Here is a 12,336-nt window from a genome sequence, read left to right as displayed (position 1 = left end):
GTTTGCATTGGAAGAAGAAGGCAAATGAAACTTGACTGCATGTACAGTGTCATTTATTTTAAATAAAATATTACCATCTTAACAGAATGGTTTTGAAATTGGATATTCTAACATGCGAAGGATCAGCTTCTCCAGGACATGTATGTAAGGACACTTCTGAACTTCACACAAAGGACATACAACACCAACCGCAGCCATATAACTTCCAAAACGCCGACAATTGATCCATGATGTCAGGATATAATAGTCCATCTTTGAAGTTTTTATGGCTTTAGTTTTCCTCGTTACAGTCGACACAGAAGTACGGAGCTCCTAAAGCCAAGTGGGCAAAAAATAAATAAAATTCCCGGACACATCAGAATTTTGCTTGATGCGTCATTCATTAAGGATTTCTTCTTTTTCTGCATTGGCATTTTTTACTCAGAGTGATTAGGAAACATCACATAAATATATACACATAAAATAACTGATAACTTAATAAAATAACATTTGTGCCTACAGGAAATGCAGAGCGTAGTTTCCTGTTGCTCACCAAACCATGAGATCTGATTTTCATGGCGTAACTTCAGATTAAGGAGCTCCATAGTGTTCACAGATATCTGGTTCCTTAAGTTAGGGGAGGGGTCTTAGTATCTTGGAACTCGGGTTGAGGTTGTTTGGAGACGACATAGATAAGCTCTCACTCGCTCTCTCTTTGACGAGCTGACTTGACACACACACACACACACACACGTTGTCTTAACACGTTACAGCCCCGGGACCCAAGATGGAACCAAAAACAGTACCGGCGCACAAATAACATAAAAATACCCACTAACATGCTGACAGAGCACTTGTGGCGACTCCCAGTGAAATACAGGCATTCACACAAACAACTCTGTGACAAATATTACGATGTCACTCTCCGCCGCGGCCGCCTGTAACCGAGGACATCAGCCCACCCTTTATTCTGTAGCACCCCGGATTGGGAAACTTTGTGCAAACGATAGCTTAAACTTCATTCAGGCTGCAACACAGTGCAGTTAAATACATTCGGGCATAAAACTGGCATCTTTAACTTGAATTCATGTTACCGCAGTAACCGTGCTGAGTCTAAGGGAAACTTTTGGCAAGTGCAAACGTTTGCTTTCTTTATGGCTGAGGGAAGATTTCTCTCCATGCGATTAGACAAGAGAAAACCCATTCACTATTTTAGGAATTTACATGGAGATGTAGTTTAACGTCTGACAGCTGAAGCTCTTTGCTAATGGCCAAAGACAAACGCAGATCACACAGTGCGATAGATTTTGCCAATCTAAGCCCACGACCCCTCAGAGGTCGGAAGTGCAAAACAGCGCAAAGCTTCTCAGAACGCATCGCAGCACTACAACATGCAAATGCAGACAAATGGCACAAAAACGTAACAACTGACAAACGCAGTCCGACAACCCAAACAATCAACCGAGCCGCAGGCCGAGCTCTTTTCGCAGTCCGTAAACATGGCCTCCGTGAGAGACGCTTTAACCCTCACCGTCCTCAGAGTGAACCTCTCTGCAGTGCTCAGTCACCGCGGCCTCCACCAAAAGTTCTGAAGGAGCCGGCGATCATCTTCGTCACGCAGCCGTCTCCGACTGTGATGAGGCAAATTCTGTCCGAGTTGCTTTAGATCTAAACAAAAACAACAAGAGGAAGGTCAGTCTTGTTTGGGTCATGAGGTTAGAGGTTCATGCGTTGGGGGTTCTGAGGAATATAAGGACCTGTTGTGGGTCATGTGACTCCGTACGAGGTGGCCGGCAGCTAGTGCAGCCATCAGAGAGAGCTCCCCCGCCAGGACGGTGGCACACACTACACTGGCCAGCTGGCGGGCGTTTTCACCGGGCTGGTGCGGGCTGCTGCCCTGGACGCCCAGCATCTACACACAGGAGGACAATGGACACAAGCGTAAGGCCTTCATACGTCCAAACATCTGGACTCTGAGACTTCACTTTCACATCCAAACTTAACAGCTGGACATTCCCGTATCCAAGATTTGAATAGAAATGTTTGACTTACCAAAATTACTTAACATACTTACAAATATAAAGTGACCCAAAGAGTCGTATTACAACTTAGTCTAACTTCAAAAACACACACAGCTGTATTTGTTGCAGTTTTAACATGAAAATGCTGTGTTCAGGTGCATTCAGAGATGAGAACACAAAGTAAACAGATGTTATTCAATCACCGTGTTTTCAGGATTCTACAATTAGATCTTCCAAAATGTTGATTTGAGGGTTTTGTGTGTGCGGGGGTGCCGTACCTGCAGACAGGCCTGCTGAGGCGGCAGGTTGGTGCCCCCGCCCACGGTGCCCAGCTCGATGGAGGGCATGGTGCAGGTGATGTACAGGTCCTCGCCTTCAGGACCTGCCGGCTCCATCAGAGTGATACAGTTGGAGCTGCCCACCGTCTGAGCTGGGTCCTAAAGCCCAACACACCAGGACCAGATGCATCATTCATCTTCATTCACCTCCTTTTTAGTTCTTATTTGAAGTTCCGATAGAAGAACAGAGCAGTACAGTACCTGTCCACAGGCGATATAAACGGCCGTTACAATGTTGGCTGCATGGGCATTAAAGCCCCCGATGCTGCCTGCCATGGCCGAGCCCACCAGGTTCTTGTTGATGTTCAGCTCCACCAGAGCGGCTGTGCTGGTCTTCAACACCTTTCACGACCAAAAGGAGAGTTTAGGGTATGCAACAGCATAAACGGTGATCTCATCTGGTTTAGCAGGTGATCAGACATTTTCCGTGACTTAAAGAGGGGGAAAAAAAGGTTTCCTTACCTCCCGGACCACCTTGCCGGGGATGGTGGCCTCACACACCGCAGATTTGCCTCGGCCCGCGATCCAGTTCAAGGCAGCAGACTTCTTGTCAGTACAATAATTCCCGCTGACTGACAGCACCTCCGTGTCTGGATACTGTTGCTGGAGCCTCTGCAGAGCCTGTTCTGTCCCCTGGGACCAGACAACACAACACAACACAACACAACACAAACACAAACACAAACACACACACACACACACACTTTAACATTAACAATAGTTGAGAAGTGACGAAACTGATGTCGAGACAACCGAGTCACCTTACAACTCCACAATAACACCTTTTTAAGCCGTCTAGACACGGGAACAATAGGACAACTGTGTGGTACACTCGATCTGCAGCTTCCTCTTTGGTCATACCTTGGAAGTCATGTTCATGCCCATTGCGTCTCCAGTCTGGGATTGAAAGCGAATATACAAGTTCCTCCCTGCTAAGCCCACCATCAACTTCTCCAGACGGGCAAACCTAAAAAGTGCAAACAACTCATTTAGAATCCATCTTTCATAAGACGCCACCATATTCCAGATAACCGGGCCAGAGCCGACTGACCTGCTGGTTCGGTCGAACGCCTCTTTGATGACACGGAACCCATCTGAAGTCTCGAGCCAGAATTTGACCTCTGCGGCTTGGCACGCTGACGGCAGCCTCACCACGGGCCCTCTGGTCATACCATCAGCTAGGATCCTGCTGCTGCAACCGCCGCTGAGCTGGACACGAGAACAACAGAGTCATAAATACGTTTCAACTGCACACGCAAAGCACACAGGTCAATAAGCAGAGCCAGATATCCTTCACTTACTGCGATAGCCCTGCAGCCTCTGTTAGTACTGGCAACGAGACAGCCCTCTGTGGTCGCCATGGGAATGTGAAACTGCTTCCCGTCTAACAGGAGAGGACCGGCTACTCCCACTGGCACCGGTACGTACCCGATGACATTCTCACAGCAAGTGCCCATCACCTGCGGGACAAGAGGACAAAGTCAATACGTTGAGTCGACACAGGAAGTGTGTGAGGGGGACAGAGATTTCAGACCAAAGCCAGGTGTGTGTGTGTTGCTCTGTACCTTAGAGTAGTCATAGTCCTTAAATGGCAGACAAGCCAGGGCAGAGGGCGTGGCCAGTTTGGATGAGAGCATATTTCTCCGGATGGCCACGCCCCTCTCTGGAGTCTCCATGACGTCTTCTAGCTTATAGGCCAGGATCTTGCGCGACGTCACCAGTTGCATCACCTCTGCGTCGCTCAGGCCTCGTGGACCCCTCTGGAAGGCATCGAGGAGTGATTAGAGACACAAATACAAATCGTACACATCTGGTGTCTCCTATCTGTGATGACCGACTGTGGCAGCTTACCTGGGGATCTGAGAGGACGGTCATACATTCGTCCAGTGTTCTGGGCTCTGAAGTGGGACAAAAATGTGGCGCCTCCGCCTGCGAGTTGTCATGGGGGCGAATCCTCGTCGAGTGTTTTGCAAGCTCCGTTACCTCCACTGCAGAGGAATCAGAGAAGAAAGATGCAGCTTGTGTAAGACAATAAGCATTTCATGAGCTTTTCTGTTTATCTGGGCAGTAGGAACAATCACCTGTCTCACCATTTTCTGAGAAAACTGCGTCACCATGCTGTGTAGATTTAGAGTCAGATGCGGCTGCAAAGGTTGGGTTAGATGTCGAGGAAGGCTTTGTGGTCCTGTGGGTTTTATGTGCCGGCAGGTTCCCCCAGCAGCAGTCCCCTGCCACCTCGTGCTTCTGGGTGCTGATACGGGGGCCGTTCAGCGACAGGGACGACGAGGCCTCGGCTTGCTCGAAGAAGACGTATTTGACAGCCAGGAGGAGCGCAAGACCAAGAGTTATCACCTGCTCCAGGCCAATGCTGACGGAGGGTCAAGGGAGGGAGAGAGAGAGAGAGAGATGACGCAGTGACCAGTGGGTCCAGTGATGCCGTTCAGTCGGTCATTAACAGTGTTTCAAGTTTCACGCAGTTACCTGGTGAGACGCGGGGGCCAGGCGGTACCGCTAGAGTCTTGTCTCATAGCGACGGGTCCCTCAGCTGAACGATTCTGACCTGGCATCTCGGCAGCTAGTCGAGTATGAGCATGAACCAGGACCAGGCCCAGAGACTGAGGAGGATCATATGAATTACACGTCTTAAGGAAACTCAACAGTGTAAGAAACGTTTCGCATGCATTTATAATATATCTTCTAACAAAACCAAAAGTAGCTTCTGACCATAATCATCTTAACTCTCTGGGTAACAGGATTAGGTTTGTTGTCCTCTTCTTCAGCCAGGACGTGAGCGAAGTGGCTCAACTGCCAGATTGGACGACCCTCACGGCTTTCCCTGGACAGCTACACACACACAAACAAAAAGCAGGCACACACACACACATTCATAGTGAGGGGCAAGGATCTCACCAAGGAAGAGAAATCTAAAAAAAAAACAAATATCATTCCCCTAAAAGTTAGATATCCTTTGTACCTCCAGGACCAGAGAGACGCACGCAGGAAAGAAGGTCATGAAGACAAAGTAGTTGGCGAGGACGGACATACAGCCGAAGCAACACATGATCTCTAACCGCGGCACACCTGAGGCAACAATAGAATAGCGTTACATTAGTTCCACTTGACATACAGTACAGTCATCACTGAGTGGATGAGGAGCTGAAAACATTTCAGAACAGAAAGATCAACATCACACACCTGACATGGTGCCAATCCCAATAACCAGGCACTCAACCAAGGCATCCAGGGTGAAGGTGGGCCCCAGAATGGCCATGCCCTTTGAGATGTTGTCCCTCACCTCTTCCTGTTACAAAGACACGGGACACTTGTACTAACTGTACATGGTAACAATCTGTATAGAAATCTAGACGAGAAGTGCCAGCGTTACCTGAGAATTGGAGCTGAGGGCAAATTTGGCCAATGTGCAGGCTTTAGACAGGTCGATAAGCAGCAGGAAGAACGGCAGAGCTTCACTGCAGGGGAAAGAGACACAACACAGTCATGGAACGATGACAACGCTGTTTTGAAGTAAAAAGCAAACTACAAAAAGGATATACAGGTGCATCTCAATAAATTAGAGTATGGTCGTCTTCCCCATGATTGTGTCGCCGACTGAAGCTGACTGAGAGACAATTAAAGGCTCAGGAAACCTCAGCAGGTGATTTGAGTTAATGAGCTGATTAGAGTGAGACACCCTGAGGCTACAATATTGAACTTTTTCACAATATTCAAATTTTCTGAGATCCTGAACTTAGGGTTTTCATGAGCTGTAAGCCATAATCATCCAAATTAAAACAGGCTTGAAATATTTCACCTTGTGTGTAATGAACCTATAATATATGAGAGTTTCACTTTTTGAATTGAATTACTGAAAAAAAAATTCACTTTTCCACTATATTCTTGTTTATTGAGACGCACCTGTATGTCATGACCTCGTTAAATTAACAGCAGTGTGAGATGAATGAATTACAATTAGACACTTACTTGAGGCCTGTCAGCTCTTTGCCAAAGAAGTGGATGACCACTGTACTAAAGACAAAGCTGGAAAATATTGTGAATAAACCTGCAATACCTGAAAAAGAGAGAGAGAGAGGAAATAGATGTGACACTTTGAATAACATGTGGGGATATTTGAAGTGTGTGTGTGTGTCATGGGCGGCTTCTTCTACACTCCATCATACTGACCCAGAATATACTTGGAACCCAGTTGTCTCAGGTTCTTGAACTGAAAATAAATATAAATAATGGCCATGCAGCGCATCAATGTTAAGATGACGATGTCACTGCTGTGGACGACCTGGAATAAAAAGACACAATCACATGGTTTTGATAATGTTTAAACATCACTGAGCGTTGATGTATTCTTTGTCCCGTCACACCCAACATGAAGGTCCTCTCCTCTCACCTCCTGACCCAGTTTGGGACACTCATTCCAGCTGCACACCTGGTTGCTGGCTGCCAGGCTGTTCATGGATATCAAACAGGCAGTGAGAGCAAAGGTGCCCACAATCACCTCCCATGGGTGGGACGCCACCAAGAGGCCGTGCAGCCTAAACAACCGCGCCAACATCTTCCTGCTTTCCAAAATCACTGACTCATCTGTCTTAAAAAAGGAGGATAAACATGTCACACTGATATCAAGCAGACAATGATTGACACACAGAATTGGAGAGCCGTTCGCTTCATGTGACGTCATACTGTTAGGGAGTTTTCTCTGGAGCTGTGCATGACTGACGACATATTAAGTAGTGTACTGGTTTAAACCAATGGCGTGCTTCTTTAATATTATAATATATAATAAGTTTCACAGTTTGTGAGTAGTAGTTGCGGAACACCATATATTAGCTGCAATTCGTTTGAGGTTTGAATATTGAGCCACTCTTCTGTAACGTAGACCAACCGCATTACTGCTGAGCTTGTATGATATGATTAAGGCCTTTTATCGTAATTAGAAGCTCCGAGTGATGGAACCTTTAGCGGTAGAGTTTCCCGGAAACCCTTAATGCTTCAGAAAGCTTCAATGTGCTTCACCATTCCGTTCCTGTCATCATTACCTTCGTAAAGACGCCACCTTTAGGCACAACGAAGAGACTTATGGGCGTTCACTAGCGACAAATAGCATTATTAGCATTAGCTACACTACGCTAGCTCTCACACTCAGAGTAACTTAATACCGGCTTCACGTCAAGGTCATCCCGCGCCCCCTCTTTGCGTCACTTTTAAAGTTAATTTATTCAAACTTTAGAAATCACTTACTTCAAAAATCTACGTTCAGCTTCATGACAGTCCATGTAGAACAGATGATTGTGACCTCACCAGAAACTGCTTCACCGTTCCTGATGCAACACATTCAACATGGCGACCGAGTCGTGACCCCGCGTAACGACGTCACATGAGAGACGTCACCGGGCGTGACCCACATTGGATGAGGCGTTCTCCTTGTTCATCCCAGCATTTAAGCGCTATGATTGGCTAGGCGTCCATGTCTCGTGCACTTGCTGTCGCTGTCGCTTTCTCTGTCAACTGTTTACTTTATTCATTTATGAATCATTGAATCATTAATGCATTTATTATGTATCTTTGTTCATATAACCTTCCTGAAAACAAGTTAATGTATTAATGTAAATCAAAAACAATTAAACAAAGTAAACGTGTTCCAGGAAAGCAAATATAAAATAACCGATAGGGAATGTACTTCTGATCTATAACATATGGTCAAAAAACGGCCCAGAATGTAGGTTAAAGAAAGGAATTACTGCCGTGATTCCGCGGCGGAGCTGTCAAAATGAACACTTCCGCATTGCGCGCGAGCATGGGCGTCTGGCCAATCCCAGCGCTTGAATGCTGCGATGGGCGGGTCTAGGTCAGAACCAGCCGGGTATCCATATTAATTGGACCGAAACCCACAACAACGGAACTGAAATCTATTTATCTATCTAAAATAGGATTGGTTTATTTTCGATTTGTGTCAGTTTATTCAAAATAAGAAAGATATAATAAGAAACAATGATGTCTGTGAAGGTTCTCAGCCATCCACGTCTTGGTATCCAAGGAAAGTCACTCAAAGGCAACTGGACTTTCTAATAAAGGCTTTAAGATGCAGAAGCTTTCTGCTGTAACAGTGGGTGTGGGAGTCAAAGTGTGGGATCTCTCAGCGTGTTGCTGGGTTTGAAAGCTACAGGGATATGGTGTTTGATGAAAATCCTCCTGAGTACCTACCCTGGCAACGTTTCCACAGAGGTTAAATCCTGGAAATCCCCACCACTCTGTCCCAACCAATGAAGCCTTTCAGATGAGAGGCGTTCCTTTCTAAGTTTCATTTTGTAAGCTCATATTTATTTTATAACCTTTAATAAGAAGAATAACAAGAATCAAGGAATGTATTTATACAGTCATTTGGTTGTTTTGAGTGCAGAGCTGCCATATAAGAGCCAACACAACCTGCCTGTTATTTTGCGTTTACAGTGTCATCAGTGTTTTGTATTATATCACCGACACCATTATCAGAGGTGTAGGTCACTGATGTCCAGACCTCAGTAATTAGTGAGCAAAAAATAAAAAAAGACAGCATCCTGGACCAAGGGGACCAATCTAGTTCTACAATAAGGGCCGTCTGGAAGTCATACGAAAACTGCACAATGTCTCGTCCTGTGCTGGTCTGGCTCTCATCCAGGTCACACACAGCGTCCACTTCCCCAAATCAAGATTGTCTGAAATGTACACAGAAGTAGAGGACAAATGCGATAGATGATGCACAATTACTGGTCTGTTTACTTCAACACAATGTCCATTAAAGAAATGTCACAAAATGTCAAAGGATTTATTCAATTGAAATATATATCTTAAAAAAACAACAACAGTGATATAAACAAATTTGTGGTCATTCAGTACATTGAACAAATCTTTGAGGTATCATTTTAACAAAATCAAAGTGTTGTGATTATATTCCTATTCAGTGTTTGTGATAATGCCCAGGTTTGCTTGTTTTGTGAGGTTTAACAATGCAGAGATGAAGGGTGTTATTGTTTATCATTTGTACTGTACAGAGGAATTTTACATTTTTGTTTTTTGATACAGATAGAAGGGAAATCGTCCAGAAATACAATAAACAACCTTTTAGTACCCGCCCTCAGACCTTGGTCATACAAAAATCCTGGCTTACAACCCTGACTATTATCATCACCACCATTGTTATCGTGGCTCCAGCAGACTTACTGTCTGGTCACATGCTTACAATTCCCTTGAAAAGTACTTCAGTGATTTCAGATGACTGCAGCCATGTGGGTCTCATTAATCCTTTAAACAGCTGAAGTAAGGAGCAGTGGGCAGGAGGTCATCCCACATAAGGCACAGTTAGAGTTATTTATCCAAGTAAATGGGTTCACTTCGGTCATTCAGATGTAGTTGTGATGTTTGTTGATCACACCATGTGTTTTTGTTGAATATGTAAAGCATTTGACATGATAATGAGCAGACAGTTATGAGACAAGAAAATTATCTATACAAGTTACATGTTTCTATTTCCCTGGTAGCTCCTCCCAACTACACTGTCAGTGAGACCCACGCTTGACACACACACAAACACACCCACCCACACGCACACACGCACAATACACGCTGAGTTTTACTGCACATAATCTGGATAACAACGTGGTAAAGTCTTACGAGAGAGACACAGATGGAGCGATGCTTCAGGTTTTCGTTGTCAGATGTCGCGTTCGTCGTGCGTAAAAGCCGAATCGCTTCATGTTTCTCCTGCTGCCGGTAAGTTCCCCCCCCCCCCGTAAGTTTCCATTTGCGCCCACGGAAACGTCATGTAGGTCCTCCCGTTAAGATATTGAGGCGGTGAACCGGTAAAGAGACAGTTTGGTGCGGAAGACTACTGCTACTGTTTGCTATCAATTATATTTTGTCCTTATTATATTTTATTATAGGTACGTGTGTTGGTTAATCCCTGATCAAACAACCGGTTATCAAATATGTGTTGTTGTTTTTTGGTTATAATTAAAGTATTAGTCCATATAATGTGACATTTGATGACATTTGTCAATTCTCTTACTTTCCACAGAGTGAATAAAAGATTGTTGCTGCGACTAAGAAGAAAACAATTCATTTCTTCTCTATGGACTCTGCTTGCTGTATGTTTCCTATTAGTCACTTTTAAGTACAGCAGCTTCACTGAAAGTAAAATCTTCAAATCCCCCCACACTTTACAGAAAGTTCATACCTTTCACAAGTACAACATTAACTGCTTGGCTATATATGATTTGGACCCAGTGGAGGTGGGGAAATCGCTGATCATCAGACAGACGCAAGTTGTGGAGGAGAAAGATGAAAGTCTGGTGAATCTTACCTCAAACTGTCCACTGTTCATGAAGTCCAGAGACTATGATAGCATGCTTGTGTCTGAAGAGGAGAGAGACTTCCCTCTTGCTTATTCACTGGTTGTGCACAAATCTGCATGGATGGTAGAGAGGCTCATCAGAGCTTTGTACTCGCCTATCAACATTTACTGTATCCATTATGACACAAAGTCTTCACCGGAGTTCATCTCAGCTATGGAGGGTTTGAGCCGCTGTTTGCCCAACGTCTTCATTGCTTCCAAGCGAGTGTCGGTCATTTATGCAAGTATAACTCGACTGAAAGCCGACCTGAACTGTCTGTCTGACCTGTTGAGGTCAGAGGTCAAGTGGAAGTATGCCATCAACCTCTGCGGGCAGGATTTCCCCCTCAAGTCTAATATTGAGCTGTTGTCAGAACTAAAGAGGCTGAATGGTTCTAACATGGTGGAAACGAGTAATCCATCCAAGAACAAGGAGGAACGCTTCACCTTTCACTATGAGCTAGAGAATGTCAGCTATGAATATGGCAGACTTCCAGTGAAAACCCAGCAACTGAAGGACCCTCCACCGCATAATGTTCAGATGTTCTCTGGCAATGCCTACTTTGTCCTGTCACGTGCCTTCATCACATATATAAACACCTCTAAAGTGGTCAGTGATTTCTTGGCCTGGTCCGAGGACACCTACTCCCCCGACGAACATTTCTGGGCCACGATGGTGCGAATGCCCGGCGTACCCGGTGAGGTGCCGAGATCTCAGCCGGGTATTACTGACTTGATGAGTAAGACCAGGCTGGTGAAGTGGCACTACCTAGAGGGGGCCCTGTACCCTCCATGCACAGGGACGCACATTCGCAGTGTTTGCATTTATGGTGCGGCAGAAATGAACTGGCTGCTCAATTACGGTCACTGGTTTGCCAATAAGTTTGACCCCAAAGTTGACCCTGTTATCATTCAGTGCCTGGAGGAGAAACTCCAGGAGAGACAGAAGATGTTGCAGTCTGAGTCACAACAAAGTGTCAACCTGCAGCAGACAGCGTTTTAGTAGCAAAACTGTAATCCATTGTAAAACGACACATTTAGTCATTCATTCTTTGTCTTTGGGAGATTTCAAGAGAAAAATGCATCTGGAAAATGAATACAATCAATACACTAATGAAATCATAACCGTCTGCATATTTCTTTGCACTGTAGCTGGTGTCAACCCAATGTACGTACACATGTATATATACTGTATGTACCCAGTAATGTTTTTAAAAACCAAGGTACTTTTATTTGCTGAATATTTTAATTGAAGAAAACATTTGGCATCACAGTGAGCGCATTTACCTCCAGCATATAGCAGCACTCAGGTGCTTTTTAAATAGCACAAATTTGAGGTAACTGGATTTTATTTTGTTTTGCTGAATATTTTTATTGAATAAAGCGTCTGATGTAACAATGAGCATTTTGTATATTTTATACAGAGATAGACAGATGTACAGAGATACATGTTCCTTCCTTCTCTGACGTTTCAAGAGTAGTTTTGCTGTTGTGTAATAGGTCATAGCATGTAATTGGTCATAGCTCTTCTTCTTCTTCTTCTTATGAAAGAGGACTTGTAATTTTATTTTTTATTTTTTTACCAACAAGAGGGGTTAGATGTCTGGTAAACAAGCAC

General features: G+C 44.7%; 2 protein-coding genes across 2 annotated transcripts; one reads left to right on the top strand and one right to left on the bottom strand.

The window, feature by feature from the left end:
• Nucleotides 1-36: 36 nt before the first annotated feature.
• Nucleotides 37-7,699, bottom strand: LOC143011072 (3-hydroxy-3-methylglutaryl-coenzyme A reductase-like). The gene is made up of 20 exons (XM_076163747.1): nt 7,592-7,699; nt 6,741-6,938; nt 6,521-6,632; nt 6,320-6,407; nt 5,724-5,808; nt 5,534-5,639; nt 5,313-5,419; nt 5,063-5,182; nt 4,820-4,953; nt 4,429-4,706; nt 4,190-4,326; nt 3,904-4,098; nt 3,640-3,798; nt 3,390-3,547; nt 3,200-3,305; nt 2,801-2,971; nt 2,540-2,680; nt 2,279-2,437; nt 1,737-1,891; nt 37-1,647 (listed from the first exon to the last, which is right to left on the bottom strand). The coding sequence occupies exons 2-20, from the start codon at nt 6,903-6,905 to the stop codon at nt 1,593-1,595; spliced, it is 2,631 nt and encodes an 876-aa protein (XP_076019862.1). The 5' UTR covers nt 6,906-6,938; nt 7,592-7,699; the 3' UTR covers nt 37-1,592.
• Nucleotides 7,700-9,959: 2,260 nt separating this feature from the next.
• LOC143011295 (beta-1,3-galactosyl-O-glycosyl-glycoprotein beta-1,6-N-acetylglucosaminyltransferase 4-like) lies at nt 9,960-12,010 on the top strand. Its single transcript, XM_076164114.1, has 2 exons — nt 9,960-10,099; nt 10,404-12,010. Exons 1-2 carry the CDS (start codon nt 10,014-10,016, stop codon nt 11,719-11,721), a joined length of 1,404 nt encoding a protein of 467 aa, XP_076020229.1. The 5' UTR covers nt 9,960-10,013; the 3' UTR covers nt 11,722-12,010.
• Nucleotides 12,011-12,336: the final 326 nt, after the last annotated feature.

This window comes from Genypterus blacodes, unplaced genomic scaffold, assembly GCF_046128005.1.
Source record: "Genypterus blacodes isolate CSIRO-AG114 ecotype Tasmania unplaced genomic scaffold, CSIRO-AGI_Gbla_v1 ptg000133l_1, whole genome shotgun sequence".
NCBI lineage: Eukaryota > Metazoa > Chordata > Actinopteri > Ophidiiformes > Ophidiidae > Genypterus > Genypterus blacodes.
The sequence above is the reverse complement of the archived record's forward strand: the minus strand, read 5'-3'. Positions and strand labels throughout refer to the sequence as shown.

Bases quoted from the DNA above. Each gene is read 5' to 3' on its own strand.
- LOC143011295 (XM_076164114.1), top strand. From the start codon at position 10,014: ATGGAGCGATGCTTCAGGTTTTCGTTGTCAGATGTCGCGTTCGTCGTG. The intron at 10,100-10,403 runs GTAAGTTCCCCC...TACTTTCCACAG, and splicing joins TCATGTTTCTCCTGCTGCCG to AGTGAATAAAAGATTGTTGC.
- LOC143011072 (XM_076163747.1), bottom strand. From the start codon at position 6,905: ATGTTGGCGCGGTTGTTTAGGCTGCACGGCCTCTTGGTGGCGTCCCAC. The intron at 5,640-5,723 runs GTAACGCTGGCA...TCTTTGTAACAG, and splicing joins CCCTCAGCTCCAATTCTCAG to GAAGAGGTGAGGGACAACAT. The intron at 3,799-3,903 runs GTACAGAGCAAC...CTTGTCCCGCAG, and splicing joins AGGACTATGACTACTCTAAG to GTGATGGGCACTTGCTGTGA.